Genomic DNA, 18665 nt, shown 5'->3' with positions numbered 1-18665 from the left:
TTTTTCTGGCAATATATAAAGAAAAGAGAAGTGGCTCAAGGGTTTTGCCCCGTACTGCAGGTCCACCTTCTTTTTAGAAAATTAACATTTTTACCATTCAGTTAATTCAGTCCATTGTCATTTTATACGTATTCTGCCTTAGAACAGTGTCATGATATCATAGAAAAGTAATTTTATAAACATATGTTGCTTTAATATACTTTAAATTAGACTATTAGCAAAAGATCTTACACATAATCTTTTTTTATTTACAATTGACCCCAATGGTGACATGAGTTATTGTGCACATTGGACCTGAAAAAGGAGTAATCTTTTATTATTTATCGTTTGACGCAATCTACGTAAGATTAAGCATCCTAAACCTGATAAAAACAAATGTGTGTGTTTGTCCTTCAGTATTTAAATCAAGAAGGGGAAAACTACAGATGGTAAGGTGGGACATAGTTTGGCATCAACGCTAAGAAACCTGACGGTGTCCTCAGAAGTTACCAGTTAGCGTACGTAGTTAGCGTTGGTGAAAACATTCGTTAGAAAACAAGAGGTAATAGGTGACATTTTCATGCTCTTGTTGTGACAAAAATGCAACTAAATTGCACCGTATTCATCAAAATTTTCCGGCAAAGTCAACTCGCTAAAATACTCACTTGTTTTCTGTGTCCAGGGAAACGATTGTCAAGTTGCGTTCACGTGCTTCTTCCAAAGCTCCGACTGTCAGTGGCCGCGCACACAAATCGCTCAAAGCAGTTAATTTACGCACAGGTGAAACATGCAGAAATCACTGATCGCCATATCTTTTGCTCCGTCTTCCTGACTGTTACCGGGAAATCAAAAGAAAGTGGAGAACGGAGGCTTGGAAAAGGAGCTACGCTAGGTAGCACCTGCGTATCCTTTAAGTTTTTTCCCGTCCGTGAAGGGGACGTGAAACTATACTAAAACGGGATCAACTTTAATATGTACGTATGTAAGAAAGCTTCGTGGATATCTGCGTGACCCTTCATATTTAAGATCATGCTTATGAAGCAAGGCGCCACATTTATGTTCTTCTGTTACAATCAAATCTCAGCGGACAATTATTTTTTACTAGATGCATGGATTTGCATGGTAAAAGTCCACATTAACCACCTCAATCATCCCAGTCACTTATAACCAACCGGTGCAAGTACGTCACAAATCTGTCATACCAAGGCTCTGAAGTTATTGTCATGACTGCTGTTTAGGTCAGTGACATTTTGAAAACACTATCCATACTAACCCAATTAAGTCACATGACACTCACCCATTTGTTACATATCTTCAGATATATTTCATGGTCAGTTTGTCAAGTAAAGGATGATTTCACTGCTCTAAAAACAATGATCTAGTTGTTGCATGATGTCCAGTATCCCGCTCATGGTAAATCACTTGGATGTAATTAAGTACTTCCTCAGTCAAAGAATTATAACTACTTGTGAAAATAGATGTTTGACTTTCAGCTTAAACATTTAATCAGTTATATTGCAACATGCATTTAACCATTAGATGGGGCCATTTTAATCACCATTTAATTATCTTAGACTCCAGAACTTTAATCTTTCTATAATAAACAGGGATTATGAATCTTTTCCACAATACTGAGGGCAACAGTGAAGATGTGCAGAAAATCAGAACTTTCTACAAATGGAATGCACTTTATGCACCCAAGCTTGTCCTTTAAAATGAAAACAGAACACCTGTGAAAGAAGTGCCTCACACTGAAGTTAAAGCTTCACATCAATCTTTGACAATAAAAAAAATAGCAGGTTTTCGAAGGGTTTCAAGATTTATTGTCAAGGCAGTGCCATCTCGGAATACAAAACACTTCGAACATGAAGCGAGTGCTTAAGTTGTGCAGACAAGTTGTTCCCAGTTGTCCCAAACATTGCAATAAATGTGATCCCCGTTTACCGGTATTAAATTACGCTCTTAAGCCTGATGTAATGTGTGCTGTAAGAGGGTTTCTTTCTTCGAAAACATCCCGGGAGGTAGTTGAAGCGATGGAATGTTTAATCGACCTCCTCGATGGTGGGTCCGGAGGATCCACCGCCACCGGGAGCGGCACCACCAGCTCCAGGGAAGCCACCTGGCATGCCCTCTGGCATACCGCCAGGCATGCCACCGGCACTCTGGTACAGCTTTGTGATGATTGGGTTGCAAACCTTCTCCAGCTCTTTCTGTTGATGTTCGTATTCGTCTCTCTCTGCAGTCTGAAAAGAAATAGTGTTAGGACGATGTCATGTCTGTGGGTCTAAAAAAGAAAAGAAAACCTATATTTAAGTTAAATATAATCTTTACCTGGTTCTTGTCCAGCCAGCCGATGACTTCGTTGCACTTGTCCAGGATCTTCTGCTTGTCCTCGTCACTGATCTTGCCAGCAAGTTTCTCATCCTCCACAGTCGACTTCATGTTGAAAGCGTACGACTCCAAACCGTTCTTAGAGCTCACTTTGTCACGCTGGACATCATCCTCTGCCTTGTACTTCTCAGCTTCTTGGACCATGCGCTCGATGTCTTCCTTGCTGAGGCGACCTGCAGGAAAATTCAGGTTAAAAATGGCGCCAACATAAACTAGAGTTTGTGCTTAAAATCTACTTAAAAGCTCACCCTTGTCATTGGTGATGGTGATCTTGTTCTCCTTGCCGGTGCTCTTGTCAACAGCAGAGACATTCATGATGCCGTTGGCGTCAATGTCAAATGTCACCTCAATCTGGGGAACACCGCGGGGAGCAGGAGGGATGCCCGTCAGCTCAAACTTGCCCAGCAGGTTGTTGTCCTTTGTCATGGCACGTTCACCCTCATAAACCTGTTGGAAGTACACAGCACAGGCTCAGTAGATGCATTAAAGCAACAAGTCTTATGCTCCGCCTGCTTTATTTCGCTCAGACATCCAAGGAAGGTCGGGGCCATCTTTGGTTTTACAACCTCTGGTGGAAACTACGAATGGCAGGAGTAAACGTCATCACTGCGAAACATTAAAAAAGGCCTGTTGAACTGTGTTGTCCTCACCTGGATGAGCACACCAGGCTGGTTGTCAGAGTAGGTGGTGAAGGTCTGGGTCTGCTTGGTAGGAATGGTGGTGTTACGTTTGATCAGAACCGTCATGACACCTCCAGCGGTCTCAATACCCAGGGACAGAGGGGTGACGTCCAGAAGCAGCAGGTCCTGCACGTTCTCGGACTTGTCTCCAGAAAGGATGGCAGCCTGGACAGCTGTAGAGACAAGTAAATTAGGTCCAAAACAATTGAAGAAACATTGAAGTCATCAATTTCCATCACCTGTAAATGCTCAGCTCATTATGAGCAATTAATAATTGCTTACAAAGTGGTGTTTATTCAGCAAGTTGTGAACCCTTACCAGCTCCATAGGCCACAGCTTCATCTGGGTTGATGCTCTTGTTGAGCTCCTTCCCATTGAAGAAATCTTGGAGAAGTTTCTGGATCTTGGGGATACGGGTGGAGCCACCGACCAACACAATGTCGTGGATCTGGCCTTTGTCCATCTTGGCGTCGCGGAGGGATTTCTCAACAGGGTCCAGGGTGCCACGGAAGAGGTCGGCGTTGAGCTCCTCAAAGCGAGCCCTGGTGATGGAGGTGTAGAAATCGACTCCCTCGTACAGAGAGTCGATTTCGATGCTGGCCTGTGTGCTGGAAGACAGGGTGCGCTTCGCCCTCTCACAAGCAGTGCGCAGACGACGAACGGCCCTCTTGTTGTCGCTGATGTCCTTCTTGTACTTGCGCTTGAACTCTGCGATGAAGTGGTTGACCATGCGGTTGTCGAAGTCCTCCCCACCAAGATGGGTGTCTCCAGCGGTGGACTTGACCTCAAAGATTCCATCTTCAATGGTCAAGATGGACACATCGAAGGTGCCACCACCGAGATCGAAGATGAGAACATTTCTCTCCGACCCAACCTGAAATCAGATAAGATACTGTTAGGAATGAGCTTACGGCTTTCGGCAGTGCACGCTACGGAAGTGCTCCAGGATAATTCACCTTCTTGTCTAACCCGTAGGCGATAGCAGCAGCGGTTGGCTCATTGATGATACGCAGAACATTGAGGCCAGAGATCGTGCCAGCATCCTTAGTGGCCTGACGCTGAGAGTCGTTGAAGTAGGCAGGTACTGTGATTACAGCGTTGTTGACTGTCTGAAAAGACAAACAAACCATTAGCATCACATGAAATGAAGTCAAATTTCACCCACAACCAAATCAAATTAACATACTTTTCCAAGGTAGGCCTCAGCAATCTCCTTCATCTTTGTCAGCACCATGGAGGAAACCTCCTCTGGGTAGAAGGACTTTGATTCTCCCTTGTACTCAACTTGGACCTTAGGGCGAGTGTTGTCATTGATGACATTAAATGGCCAATGCTTCATGTCTGACTGGACAACGTGATCGTCAAACCTGCGCCCAATCAGCCGTTTGGCATCTGAAAAAAGAAAAAAAAAACAGTTAAGATTTGGGTCATATCGGTTTTTCAATCTCTGGAAACTACAGACAAATTGAAATGGGAAAGCCAGTAATGGCATTTTAATGCCTGTTAATCATTTGCTATTCTTACATCAACATGGTATAAATAAAATTGAGTTCGCTGCTTTTAGACAAGCTCTGTTAACGTTGGGCACCGAGGCAAAACAATTAAATATTGAACCACTTGATTTTTACTTATTAATGTCAACTGAAAAAAAAAATCCTTACCAAAGACTGTGTTGGTGGGGTTCATGGCAACCTGATTCTTGGCTGCATCTCCAATCAGCCTCTCGCTGTCTGTGAAGGCCACATAGCTGGGTGTGGTCCTGTTGCCCTGGTCGTTGGCAATGATTTCCACCTTGCCATGCTGGAACACTCCAACGCAGGAGTAGGTGGTTCCAAGGTCAATTCCAACTGCTGGCCCCTTAGACATTTTGCCTGAGAGAAGGAAAAAGGGAAAAAAAAAAAAAAAGAAAAAAGACCGTTAGTGTGGACTCTTATTTTCCTATAAACGCATTGTTCTGGTAGAAACACAAACAAGAGTTTCAAATTTACAAGAAAAATTGAGCACATGACGGACACATGAGCACAAAACGGAGAAATCTACAATAAACATCGAACTCCAGCAGGAATGTATTTATAGTTCATTTTAAAACGCTGTAAGAAAATTTCGCATCGACGGAACATGGCACCCTGCGTGACCACGTGACAGTGAGACAGCAGGTTTACGACCGTTCGCGTGAGCTAAAACCATATTTCTTTATCATATTAAAAATTAAGAAAAAAATTAAACGCACGAAAGCTTCGTGACGGAATTTTCAGTCTACCCGTTTCTACTTTCTAGTCTTTACAAACTTTTATTGTGAAGACAGAAATCTTAACCGGAAGTCTGCTCTCTTGCGGAAAGCTTAACGGTCGTTGTTCGAGAACAATCTGGAAGGAACCAGATATCCCCACCCCCACCCGACTGAAACGCTAAAGCCGACAAAACCAACGGTGGCACCTGCGATTACAGCCCTTAAATATGTAGTCAGATTATGTTTATCTAGATTTACCAATTACCTCGTAGTTCCTTTAAGCATCAGTCATTTTTAACTAGAATTCGATTTCGTGTCCCGTTTTTTTCAGCACGAGGGATAAAGCAATATATTACCATCGATGTTTAAAAGAAGTTAAACGATAAACCTAATCCAAGTAAAGCATTTTGAGCTAAATAACTTACCAAATTGCTGATTTCCTGCTGACTGATTGTGTTGGGATGGAATGGACAACGGCGAGGGACGTTCAACCTTGCCGGTATGAGAAGGGAAAGGGGATCTTATGTTGCTCCGACCTATATATATATCACCGGCACTGCAGCCAATCAGCGTCGAGTTATTAAGCGCGTCTGCAACAGTCAACCAATGGGGTTCAGCGTATTTCACGCTAGTGACGACACATCCAACCTCCTGTTCTATCTTGGATTTCATAATCTCCGCGAATGACCGCATGGCTCGAGATAGAACCTTGTCCCTTGATACAGAATGTTCTCACATCAACGGTATTCTTCCAGAAATGTAATATTGATATTAGGTCGTCATCGATGTCATGAAAATGTACAATACGAACATTTTAGAATAAATATATGGGAGATTTAGGCTGGCTGGACCAGAGTTACCGACTGCACTTCCCACGAGTATTGGTCGAATATGTTTTAAACTGCTGTGAAATTAAGGGCAGCTTTTATTCGCAGTGTATCATGAATCATATAGCCCTGCTTTGGACTTGATTAGGCATCTGTTCATGTAAGGTTGCAATTATTGACGCCGAAAGCCCTCTCGGTTATTGAATATATCAGACACTACATGTTATCGTGGTAGACCAAATACTTGGTACCACTTTTCCAAAAAATAACAGTATGTTCTGGGAAAATAAGATTTATTCGTACAAAATACATACATTATGCAATACTCATGTAATACAGACATACTTTTCATCATAAACTTTCATTCAACAAGCATTTTATCAGGAACTTTTGTAAACCTGCTTATTCATCCACTTTTCCATTCAGTCACTCATAAGGCAGCAATGCAATGCATAAACTACTTCAGCTTCCTTGGCATTATTTAACATTAACAAACAAACATCAGAAAGGGGAACACTGGTCTCTGAGCGACCATGATATGATTGCTGACGGAAGGTGGTTTGAATATTTTTTAAGCTGCTTTTTTCCACGGATTTGACATAGAATTAAACTGTGTAGAAAGTTCAATGTTCTTCTGACTCTGAAATAATACTGAGGGATCTGCCACCCACATAAATGCCAGGGATTCAGTCTTCAAGGCTGCCCTTTGTAGCCTTTCTCAACACAGTTTGCCATCTTTAACATGGTGATGATCACAGTGGATCTTTGGTCATATGAACATGGAGCAACATTTAACAAAAGGGTGTCCAGCATGTTGTCGGAGAACTTCAGGACACCCTGTAGACACAGTTCAAAGTGCAATAAAAGAAAAAAAAAAACATTGAGGATGATTTTTACAGCTAAAAGTGCAGCTGTATTTCACATATTGTTAAAGCGATGTCTCCTTTATGTTGGCTGGAGGTTGTGCCTGGGTTTGAGGAGGAGAAGTCTGCTCTCTTGTTGAATTCTCTCTTGGTGCCATCGCACTTGTGTTTATCACTGAAGTTATCACTGTTGGTTCCTCGACAACGTACTGTGTGAACGCCGTGTTCAATATTCCTGTGACACAGGAAAGAGCATTTCACCGTCAGTGATTTATTGTGGAAACAGATGTTGCACGTCAGCCCTGTTTATGAGGACAGGCAAGAGACTCACCAGAGTCTGTGCTTGAAAGGCATACTCAATGTGAATTTAAAGTCACGATGAATTAAATCAGCCAATATTACATTATAAACTTCAGCAGATAAAGATTATCACAGCAAATAGCAATTTTTTGTGCATGTCATGGTAAATGTGTCAACAAATGGAATGATGAACAAAACCAAGAACATCCATCAGCCTTTATGGAATGAAAATGTACAGCTATTTTACACAAATACAGACACAAAAATTGAAAAACTAATGAGTCACTATGTCTTTTTTTTTTAACTGTACTGCATTTTAAATAGAAGAAGAAGTTACTGAGTCATGCAAAGGGAATTCATGACTAGTTTCCTTCCTGTCATGGGCCCAACTGGCTTTTATCTCCCAGCTGACAGGTGATATCCCAAGACTTTTACCAATGAGGAAATACTCATTGAGTCACGCTGAGCTGCATTCTCTGTCTCAAGCTAAAACTTATATCCCGTAATATTCAGGTAAAAATCTTAACGTAAAATGTAAGCATGTCAAGCAAGTCAGAGGGATTACTTGCAAAAATGTCTTTCTGTACACCTGTAAAAAAAGGGAGAATAAGGAAACTGAATGCTGAATGATCTTATGTACCTCTTCGTCTTTGTCCCTGGGAGTTCTTCTCCTCCTGGCTTGCTTTTGATTTACTGCTCTCCTCTGATGGATCAGACTCTTCATTCTCTGTAACAATGAAAACTGTAAGACGTTTTGTCAATGAATTCACTGAAAAAAGAAAGCACTCTTTGCTTTGTGGAACCCACAACCACAACATCCTTGTAATTTCACGCTTATTGACACTTTTTCCTTTTGGAAGCTCAGAGGCCTGAGTTATTTACTTTGGTACAACCCCAACTGGAGCTGAAACCGAAAGCAGCTTCAGTGTGACGTTGTTGTTGTTGGGTTTCCACGCAGAAAAAGACAATGCGGCCTGCTTACCTCTCTTCCAGGCTCGGTGTGCTCTCTGCAGCTTGATGGCAAAAAAGATCACCACCACCAGAAGGCCGAAGATCAGGCATGTCACCAGGAGGACCAGCAAGGTTGAATTCCCTTGAGTTCCCATTTGCTTATTTGAGCCGAACCCATCTAGAAATGGACAGAATATCAAATCTTACTCTCTCTTAAAAGCTGTCACACGTTTTTGCTATAGTGCGCAGAAGGTATGTCATTAACATTTCGACTGAAGGTATGGCTAACAGAGCGAGGCGTTTACCGGTTAGGTTTCTGTCTGTACTGTTGTTGAAGGAGAAGTCATCTGTTGTCGCAGAGATGGATGTCCCACCTTTAAGGAATTGCAGAGGATACAAGGATTAACAAAGCTGCAGGGATGCTCAGTGGTGGAGCGTTCTAAGTGTGCCTGCCTTACTGGGCGCTCCCACAGTCAAAAGACATGTCTCTTAAGTAAAACCCTGCTTCTAAATTGCCCATTGGTGTTTGGGTGAAGCCCTCTGCTCACTCAGTAAAAGCTAGAAGAGGCTCCATCCCCTCTCAACCCTCTACAAGATGAAGTGTAGATAATGGAGGGATGAGATGAATAATTTAGCTACTGCAGCTCATGTGAACTCTGTTTTAATGGATTCACTCAACTGTAATTGTCCATAATTACCACTAGATGGCACTAAACACATTTCCCTGCATCAGATAATCTGACATCATTATATGTTAGGAATAATACCTGTGGTGTTTGTTTCCTCACTGGTGGTGTCATTGCTCATCACAGTTGAGTCTGGTAATACAGAGGATCTGGAACCATCTACAGTAAATGAATCTGGAAAAAAAAGCACAGGAAGCATGTGGATAAGTGAATATTACTCAAGGAATGAAATTGGTGTAAAAGTTATTGTGAAAATAGATTTATTTCTGAGTTAAAATCTCTGAAGACAGAGGATGTATAAGGTTATTTCTGTCATACAAACACGTTAGACGAGCTTTGCACCTGCACCAACCCTCACTGTTCCATTCTCAGACTCAATGAACACATTTACCATGACAGAGTTTCACATTACACTCTCAGCTCCCTATCACAGGAAACATCTCGTGGCATTGCAACCACAGGTGAGGCCGTGCGACAGTTTAATGCTTTATGAAAGAATTATATCTATAGTTTCCATATCACAGGCCCACACTTGTTTTTATACAGTTATGTGCATAAATGTTATGTACATTAGCTGCTATTTTACTTATTTTCAGTCCAGTTCCTGTACCTGTACCTGACCTTTTTCAGGTTTGTGAAGCCACTTAAAACTGATCTATGAATCATTCAAGCATAAAAAAGGCACCTAACTCAAGGGAGGAACACAACACTGTGTCTACACATGACAGGTAAATTAATCAATAACCTTTTTTAAATAGTATCTTTAGGCACTTTGTTACAAGCAGCCTGTTACAAAGACACATCACTTTTTCCCCATTTTTTAGTTCCATTCAAAAGATAAGAGTTTAACAAATAGAAAATAGTATATTTGTACCAACAAGGTGAGTTCCGAGAGATTTTAACTGAAAATCTGGCAAAACTCAGCATGGTGTGCAGTGCGTTCTTCAAACATTTGAGGAAACTGGACAAGTGGAGGACAAAATAACTGTGCATCTACTGTCATCTCAAGCCTCATCAGAAATGGTCTCCATGGAAGGGTGGCTGTCAAGAAGCCATTCTTAAGGAAGGGAAAACAGGGAGAAAAAGCCAAGCTATGCTAAATAATGGATTGAAAATCAGTGGCAACAGGTCTTATGGAGGGATGAATCCTCCCCAGAGCTCAATATTATTGAAGCAGTGTGGGATCATCTTGACCATCTAGTATTTACTTGTTGCTGTTGTTAAGATAAAATGTTCTTTTTTTGTCTCTGATCTCCACTTTCTGAATGTCATCTGATGTGGACAACTATGTTGCCTTAAGCCCGTGTCATATAAAAATCATGTAGAAATGATCAGTGTGTCACTCACCACGAGTGCTGAGAAGTGACTCTGTGAATGTCACAGGGCTTACAGGAAGTCTAGTGGGCGCTGTCGCAGTCTTTGGGTCACTGGAGGAAAGCCACTGATCAGAGGTAACAGTTGAGCCGTCTGATGAGGGGCCGTTCACGTCTTTGGTTGTATAATACACCACAGTTCTACCGTGGATGAACCATCGAGCCGTTGTCCCCAGAGGCTGAACTGTGGGTGAACTGGTCGTGGTTGTGGGCAGGGTTTTTTTAGCTGTGGCAGAAAAAAAGTTTTTGTTAACAATGAGTGGAAAAATAATTCGGTTTATGGAAAAATCTTTGTGAAAATTCATTTTATAAATGAGCAAATCACATATCTGCCTTGTAGATTAATACAGGAAGCCAGAATTACTAGCACAAAACAGGAGAAAGTAACTTGAGACATGAGGCTTTTGGGGGGTTTTTGGCCAGTGAAACTTCACAATTTATTGCTGTGGACAGTGTAACGGAACAAGCCATGAGAAATAAGACAAAATATTCCAGTGCTTTCCCTGTTTTGTGACGACTAAACCACATTGTAACTGTTTCTCAAAAAGCCCCCGGAATGCAGAAGTACTTTGAAGTCATATTAAGGCCAACATGCAGGACACTTGCTTTCATTTTCGCTGCTGGAGAAGTTTTGACAAAGACCAATGAGAAAGCTAAAGTTACACACACAGATTAAAGTTAAAGACACTCACTGTCGACTCCAATTTTGACAAAGTTCATCAGAGGTTGTAAGTGCCATGCTGGATGGCGAACGAGGCATTTCACAGTGACTTTGTTCCTCACCGGGATCACATGTAACATCGCCAAGCTCACATATTTTTTGTTTTCATGGTGGTAACTGTTAGCAGCTGTGGAATACGGCAAAAGTGATTAGCATCCACTCATGACCAGCTTATATCAGTAAACAAAACAAACATTCATACCAGTTTAACCCATTCAGACCTACTGCAATGCTTCATTTACAATTTTGGAAAACTTAAAACTTTTGATCTCTCCACCTCTGAAGGAAACTAGAAACATTAAATAAAAAAAAAACATTTTAAAGCTTAAACTTCATGCTTTCATCGTCAATGGCTGACTTTGCCCTCTTGTTTATCACCATGTATTTAAAAATGCAAACGTGTCTTGAGAATGTCGATCCTACACACATAAGATGGAAGATGTCACTCGTAATCGTAATGGGTTAAACTGCCTGTCAACGGTATTCCATTATGAGTCAAAATTGACATAAACTGTGGTCGTTAGTGTGATCAGTGCTTGTGCCCACTCTCTGGTTTCTTTGGTCTAATTTTGGCGACACCTACAAAAATACAGCTGCAGCGATCAGAGTGCTATGTGTTGAAAAACCGTGTTGAAAAGAGCCTGTCATTTATTTTTTCATAAATTTCAAGTAATACAGTTCAATATATTCAAATATAGTTTGACGTGTCGAATGCAAATATAAATGTGAAGTACCAAATGCACACAGTTACGAAGAGTTGGTCGAGGTAATTTGATTTTACTCATCTGTGTCCTGTTATAGAACTTGCAACTGGCCACCTTCTTCTACATGACGCTTCAAAGGATTAAATATATATATATATACCTGTTTTAAGGCTCGTTGTATCACTTACTGCTTTTATAAGTTTAGTACCCTTATTAGGGTTTTTTTAAGCTAAAGTTAACATTCTTTCCTTCCAACTTACTGGAAAATTCAGGCCCATCATCGAACTTCCAGTAGATCTTGGGTGGTTGGTGGGTCCCCTCAGCACTGCATTTAATGACAGTCTCTCCTTCATGCTTTGTTGTTGATATTTTGGGAAGACCTTTAAATGAAGAAACATCAGCACAGATATTATTTCAGAATCATGGATTACTTGTTCAAACTATACAGTATCGTTTAAACATCTAGAGCCATGCGTCAGTTCTTTAGATTTTGTCAGAAAACTGAGTTTGTACAATTCTAACGAGGTTGAAAGTCAGTGTTTGTTCTGAGCGCCTTTATTCTCCAACACAGCCTGAACCATCTTAGACCGGCTTTCTGTCATTTCTTTAAGTAGTCTTCAGGAATAGTTCTCCAGGCTTCTTGAAGGACATCCCAAAGCTCTTCTTTGGATGTCGGCTGCCTTTTGTTCCGTTCTCTGTCAGATGATCCCACACTGCTTTAATAATGTTGAGGTCTGGGCTCTGGGGAGGATTCATCCCTCCATAAGACCTGTTGCCACTGATTTTCAGTCCACTTTTTGTGTAATTTGGCATAGCTCAGCCTTTTCTCCCTATTTCCCTTCCTTAAGAATGGCTTCTTGACAGCCACCCTTCCACGGAGACCATTTCTGATGAGGCTTGGGCCAACAGTAGATGGATCAACTGAAAGTTTCTATGAATCTCTCAAGTCCTGTGTCAGGTCTAAGATATCTTTGGTGTTTCCATTGAACACAACTAAAGAAATGGGAACCAATGATGTGTCTTTGTGACAGGCTGCTCATAACAAAGGGCCTAAAGATACAATTTTAAACTGGTTCTTTGCTAAGTTGTCTGTTATATATGTGGACACAACACTGGCTCATCCTTTGAGTTAGAAGCCTTTTTTATGCTTGAATGATTCAAGCCTCAATGTCCAGCCTATAGCCTGGAGATCTATTGCTCAACACCACTTAAAAAATTACAAGAAAGTCTGGCTGCTTGGAAGAAATTCATAAAGAAATGAGGGGAGGCTCAGGACATGGACGGTACTGTAATAAAGATGATGGCTCTGATAATGAAGCGAGTAAATCATAGTCCGAGTCAGATATTAAGCCGCTCTACATGTGTGACCCATAGAGCTGATCACGTACTCACCTAACACAGTCACCTTCACTTTCTTCTCGGTTGCGTGATGGTCATAGTGTGCGCACGTGTAGGTGCCTCTATCTCTGAAGGTGACATTTGAAACGCTGATGGAGAACTCTGAATGAAATAGCCTGTCGATGCTATATCTTTTGTCCCGTAGAACTGGAAACAAACAAAGCAATATTTAACACCGCTTAAGTCCAAGAGTTGGCTGTAATTCTGCCACCTTGAGTGTCTGATCGTGCTTCTGTTGGTGTGAGACGTACGGGTTTTGCCATCTTCACCTTTATTACGATTGAAGAACATAACATTTCCGTCAGGGTTCCTCCACTCCACATTGTTCTTGTGAGCGTTGGTGAGGGGGCAGGTTAAATGTAATGTATGACCCTTAATCACCGTCACATGCCCCAACACCGCAAGTGAAACTGCAATGATAAAAATACGAACTTTAATTTGTCACTCCATGACAAGGTTTTTTTTTTCCTTCAGTGGTGTTTAGACCACTCAGCAAACAAGAACCCACCTACTGGAATAAAAAAAAGTTCAAGTCAAGAGCAGTGGAAGTTTGTTTCCCTCCTACGCGCAGAGGTGTCCGAAGTCAAAACCCCGCATCTCAGTTTGACTCACCTATTCCCTCATCTGCTACTACAGTAGACTGGCAATATGCATACACACACACACACACACACGAGTGAAAAAGTGTGGAGGTGGTGTGACTTGAGTAAAACAAAAACTGTACTGCAGCTTCAAAAGAAGCAGCCCCCCTGTTGCTACGTGTCTAATGCTTTTCTGCCGGGACAGGAAGTAATGTGGTCACTCCTTTTATGTTAAAAGAGAAAGTGGGGCAGGTGTGAGAGAAAGTATGCGTTTGCTGTAGGTTGTTAACGGGGGCTTTGAGTGCTTTTTTCTTTCCTGTGGGGTGAAGATGACTAGCTGTTTGGAAAACACATTTGTGGGGGAACACTGACTCGTTTTGCTCGTTTTGCATTAAAGAGATATAGAACCACTTAGGTTGTGAAGTTAGATAGAAAATTAAAACAATGTGAAAAAAAAAATTTCTCTAGACTTTGGCAATCTGGGTTGAGATATCAAAATTTTTGTTGCCTGATTGCAAAAAAAAAAAAAAAAATGAAGAAATAATATATGCAGTATAACTTATAGGCTTCACATGGGAGCAAATCAAGTGATATGCAAGCTGTGCACTGATCAGCCATAACATTAAAACCACCTGACTGGTGCTTTGTAGGTCACATTGGTGCAAAACTACTCTGAAATGGAGGACCCCGGTGGTGTTTTGGTTCAGGATGTTGTCAGTCTATCCTCTGGGTCTTGTGTGATCAGGGTGATATGCCGGTGAGAGTGAGTTTGGTCAGCAGCAATGTCTTTGTGTCTAGTGCTTATCAATGTTGCATCCATATTAATGCCAGCTAAGCTTTACATTGTTACAAGATTAATTATTTTCTTCACTTTATCTGTCAGCGGTTTAACTATTGTTACTACTCAAAGGGATTACAGGCCTGCATTTTTCTTTTACGGAATTGAAATTGAAACTTTCCCAGATGTAATAAGGCAAAACTATTAAATGTTTTAACAATTCTTATCAGTTAATAGGAGATGGTGCGCTGTGGTTTTACACACTAAATTATCATGCAAATTAATCAAGTTCAAGACCCAATATCATTCAACAACTCTCTTTTCTACCGCACCCTCAGTTGTGGTTGGTTAGGATTAAGCATACAAAAAGATGCGTGATATAGATTAAAATATGATAAATGTATGGGTCCCTTTACAAAACAACAGAGAACTGAAAATGTCCATCTCACTGCAATGCACACTGCAATGTTTTGGATATTTACACGTTTTCTTGTGGGATATTTAGTGTGAGATAAACGCTCAGATTAGTTTCCTCAAGTGCATAAAGAAACAAAAATACCACTTTCACCCTCCTGTCATAATGAACTACGCTAAATAATTAGAATGTTTACATATCTCAAATCTTAATCCTGTGAGATTAAACAATAATTACTTTTAACTAAAGATCGTTACAAGAAGCATGAATTGAAATTCCCTTTTTAGTTTCATTGTACAACTGTCATGTGTTAAGAATTCATAAGCAAACTCCTTACTTCCAGCAGCTTCATCTGTAATTCAATGATCACGTCCACATTAATCCTTCATTTTAGCATCCTCTGTCATACAAAACAAACTCTGCCAGTGAAAATGTTTTTAAAGTAAAGGACTCACCCTGTATGTGAAGCAAGAAAACACCGAGCTGCAGCTTCATCTCCATTTCTGCCGCTAACAGTCACACTAACGCTAACAGACTCTGCTGTGCTGCTTCCTCATCACCCGATATATTTGTTCTCTACGAAGGGACCTTCCATGACATCACGCGTCTGTGGTTTCCCCATAAGATTTTGATACAAAGAATTCTCTCTCTATGACACCTACTGTAAAAGTAGAAGTTAATGGTCAAGGATTCCTACACATTGTTTCTTTTTATAGTTACATGACAATTAGGTTATTTTTTAAATAAAAGAAAAAAGGAAATGTGTAAATCTTTGAAATGTTGCATCAAATGTTTTTTCAATGTGATTAGCAGTAAAACTACTGGTAAAAAGTAATCACAAAGATTCAAAGTTAATCATTCCCTGACTCTCGAGTATCACTGAGACTGACATTTAAGGGAGATTGTTGTGTGTCTCAGGGCAAAACTCTTCGATTGTACTGAATTTTTAAACACACATTCCTGGAACCTGAAGAACTGAAGCACAAGAACAAGCGAGGTTTCAGTTCTCCAGCAAACCTTTCCACAGTTCTCTACATTGGTATTTGTTTAGTTTTCCCGTACGGACTCAGAAACATGGAACCAGCACATTCTTGTTCCAAACTCATCACATGTTGGTGCTTTAAGAAGAGCCCCTCGCTTCAGTTTTCAAAACCAGGGCTACACCTTTCGCCTTCATTAACGTGGTCGTCGGTGGTGGCCTGATGACTGATTCTGCTCCACCTCTGGCTCTTCATTCTCTCGGATTTAAACACCCTGGTTTGCTTTCCACTCCTTGCCAGTTCTAACCTTTCATCACCTTTGCAGTATATGTATGTCTTGTGCTTTTGTGAGGATTTCATATGAAACTTTTGTGATTTGGAACCACTGTTAGTTTCAGGGAAGAAGTTGCTCCTATCAGATCAGCACTTCCCTGGATGATTGCAGCCTCACACTCCCACAGCCATATGCCTGAATAAATCAGGAAAAGACAGTCACAATTCAACTTAGTGAGACCCGAGCACTGAGAAGTTCATCTACTGGTTCCAGCGATTACAATGTGGAGGAAAAAAAATCCTTTTTTTCAGTCTTTGCCTCTGTTCAAGGGCCCCTGCTGAGTGATTGTAATACATACATATTTCAGGGTATCCTCCTATCAGGAAAATGTCATTCTACCTTGCTGACTTTTCAAAAACGAACACAGACCATATATGAAGGTCACAGAAGTGACGATGGATAGAATTAAACGATGAAATACATTTCACTGAATCACTTTACCGACATTTTCCACATAGTTAAGGCGACACGTTTCACAACTGCTACGTTACCAGTTCAAGAAACCTTGTGGGTCCAAAACCAAAGCTTTAGGGGTATCCTCTGTGTTCAAAACCAGGGCCCTTATCAATGGAGTGAGAACAGGTTGGGTGTGAAGCAAATAGAATGAGCTGCTTCGAGTGAAGGTGGGAGTTTAAGCTATATCACTTGTTGTAGTTCAGTAGAAGAAGTAGTTGTCTTAACTTGAAACAAATGTTGAGGATGAAAAAAAAACAGGAAAAAACAACTGCAATAGACATATAGAAGAGGAAAATGGAGAGAGCTCTTCTACAGGAATCTATTTAATCTCTGAAATGATCTCGAAGGACCTTCAGAAAGCCTGAAGAACAACTGCTCAAGACCTCAAGATCAGGAGTTCTGCACTATAAGTGAAGATTAAAGGAGCCTAAAATAAATTACACTGTCACAGACGCGACCACATTTTGAGAGAAGTTGCACATCCTGTTTAAAATTGAGCTGCAGCACAGAAATATATGTATACAACCTGACTCCAAAAGATGTAGAACTGAATATAAACAGGATGTTTGCAAATTATGTCAACTCTATGTTCAACTGAAAATGGTACAAATACAAGACAAGTGGGTGATATCTAAGCAAATCTTAGCAAAAGGATTACAGCTGATATCATGGGACATCAATTATTAAACACTTAAACACCTTTTTTCCCAGTTCAGTACACGTTTGAGCCAAGGCACTGTGTAGCTCATCTGATTAAGCAACACATACAGAGGCTGGAGTTGCTTTAAGCAGCCGGCCAGAGTTGTAGTCTCAGCCTGAGCCTATGCACATGTCTGCCCCGTTTCCTGTCTACCCGCTATCAAATAAAGTCGACCAGCCTCTGAAAACCCTTAAGAAAAAGACTCGTACTTAAATGTTGGTAAGACACAGCAACTTACAAGGGTCTAGGAGTAAAGTATATATCAGGAGAAAGTTGACACTGCATGCTGTTCAAAACAAAAGGGTTAGTTCAAAAATACCACAAGAGTTGCAGAATGAAACCAAAAATGATTACAAAGATGAAACTGATTGATAAATTCATAATTTCTGCTAAGCATATGAAAGTCGCATTTTGTTAAGAGGAATAACATAACAATTATGCAAAAACGGTCCTGTCAAACACTTATGTGCCGAAGCAACAAGCTGATGAAGCGGATAAGTTAGAATTACTTGTAATTTAAGTTTAGCTAAGCAAGCTCACTGATTGATAAGAATTGTAAAAGCCTATAGGTTATGTTGGTTTTCCTGTGGAATATTACAGTAAACGGATATTCTTGCTGTAATGTTGCAGAAGATTTACCAGGAGATTTGATAAAAATGTGCCATAAACATTCAACAAAGTTTTAATAACCTTCATTCCCAACAATGATAGCAAAACAACAGATCCAAGTAATATAGGCCAAATTAAATGCTTAATTTGGCTCTACGACTACAGCAAAACTTAAAGAAGTCCCACGCTCACCACAGAGGCGATAAACAATTCTGATAGCATCACATCAAGGCCGGTCTCCACACACGCAAACCAAAGAAGATTCATTTCCCCAAGACAGACACAGTGAAATTCGCCTCGTCGGCAAAACAGCTCACCAAGATAAAGAAGGACGTTTTTGGTCGTCAGTTGAAATGGAAATTGGACACAAAATAGTTTTCCTTTGAAAGGAGAAACATCTACCTTCCGAGAACACCATTCTTATGGCCAATCATGATGAGGAAAATGTGATGAAACTTGGGCAGCTGGATCAGTGAGGAAAATGTACAAAACAAACAGTGAAAAAAAAAAAGGAACAATATCAACTATTTGGAGTGGTCCCTTCAGAGTTCAGACACAAATCCCACCCAGAATGTCTTAAGCTGATGACAGGGAAGCCAGGGAAACCTCAAAGACAGGAACACTCTCACATGAAAGGATGGTCCAAAAAGAGACTGAAGACTTACAAAGAGCTTGTGAGCAATCATAGGAATGCTAAGTTGATTGCTAT

At 40.8% G+C, this 18665-nt stretch overlaps 2 protein-coding genes across 2 annotated transcripts; both read right to left on the bottom strand.

The window, feature by feature from the left end:
* Positions 1-1779: 1779 nt before the first annotated feature.
* On the bottom strand, positions 1780-5813 carry LOC140280397 (heat shock cognate 70 kDa protein). The gene is made up of 9 exons (XM_072375715.1): positions 5706-5813; positions 4712-4921; positions 4237-4442; positions 4007-4159; positions 3369-3924; positions 3021-3223; positions 2619-2817; positions 2311-2543; positions 1780-2222 (listed from the first exon to the last, which is right to left on the bottom strand). Exons 2-9 carry the CDS (start codon positions 4914-4916, stop codon positions 2022-2024), a joined length of 1956 nt encoding a protein of 651 aa, XP_072231816.1. The 5' UTR covers positions 4917-4921; positions 5706-5813; the 3' UTR covers positions 1780-2021.
* A 713-nt stretch (positions 5814-6526) lies between these two features.
* On the bottom strand, positions 6527-15422 carry LOC140280144 (uncharacterized). Its single transcript, XM_072375427.1, has 11 exons — positions 15333-15422; positions 13355-13513; positions 13098-13250; positions 11966-12085; positions 10973-11128; positions 10255-10506; positions 8989-9081; positions 8527-8595; positions 8253-8399; positions 7911-8012; positions 6527-7205 (listed from the first exon to the last, which is right to left on the bottom strand). Exons 1-11 carry the CDS (start codon positions 15376-15378, stop codon positions 7036-7038), a joined length of 1467 nt encoding a protein of 488 aa, XP_072231528.1. The 5' UTR covers positions 15379-15422; the 3' UTR covers positions 6527-7035.
* Between the last annotated feature and the right edge of the window lie 3243 nt (positions 15423-18665).

This window comes from Leuresthes tenuis, unplaced genomic scaffold (assembly GCF_036924035.1).
Source record: "Leuresthes tenuis unplaced genomic scaffold, fLeuTen1.0.hap1 SCAF_21, whole genome shotgun sequence".
Classification (NCBI taxonomy): Eukaryota; Metazoa; Chordata; class Actinopteri; order Atheriniformes; family Atherinopsidae; genus Leuresthes; species Leuresthes tenuis.
This window is presented reverse-complemented; position numbering and strand designations above follow the sequence as displayed.

Excerpts from the sequence above, each read along its gene's own strand:
- LOC140280144 (XM_072375427.1), bottom strand. The coding sequence starts at position 15,378 with ATGGAGATGAAGCTGCAGCTCGGTGTTTTCTTGCTTCACATACAGG. Across the intron at positions 13,514-15,332 it reads TTTCTTGCTTCACATACAGG|TTTCACTTGCGGTGTTGGGG; the intron begins GTGAGTCCTTTA and ends TTATCATTGCAG. Across the intron at positions 8,400-8,526 it reads TACAGACAGAAACCTAACCG|ATGGGTTCGGCTCAAATAAG; the intron begins GTAAACGCCTCG and ends GTCCATTTCTAG.
- LOC140280397 (XM_072375715.1), bottom strand. The coding sequence starts at position 4,916 with ATGTCTAAGGGGCCAGCAGTTGGAATTGACCTTGGAACCACCTACTCC. Across the intron at positions 4,160-4,236 it reads CTGAGGCCTACCTTGGAAAA|ACAGTCAACAACGCTGTAAT; the intron begins GTATGTTAATTT and ends TTGTCTTTTCAG. Across the intron at positions 2,223-2,310 it reads GCTGGCTGGACAAGAACCAG|ACTGCAGAGAGAGACGAATA; the intron begins GTAAAGATTATA and ends ATTTCTTTTCAG.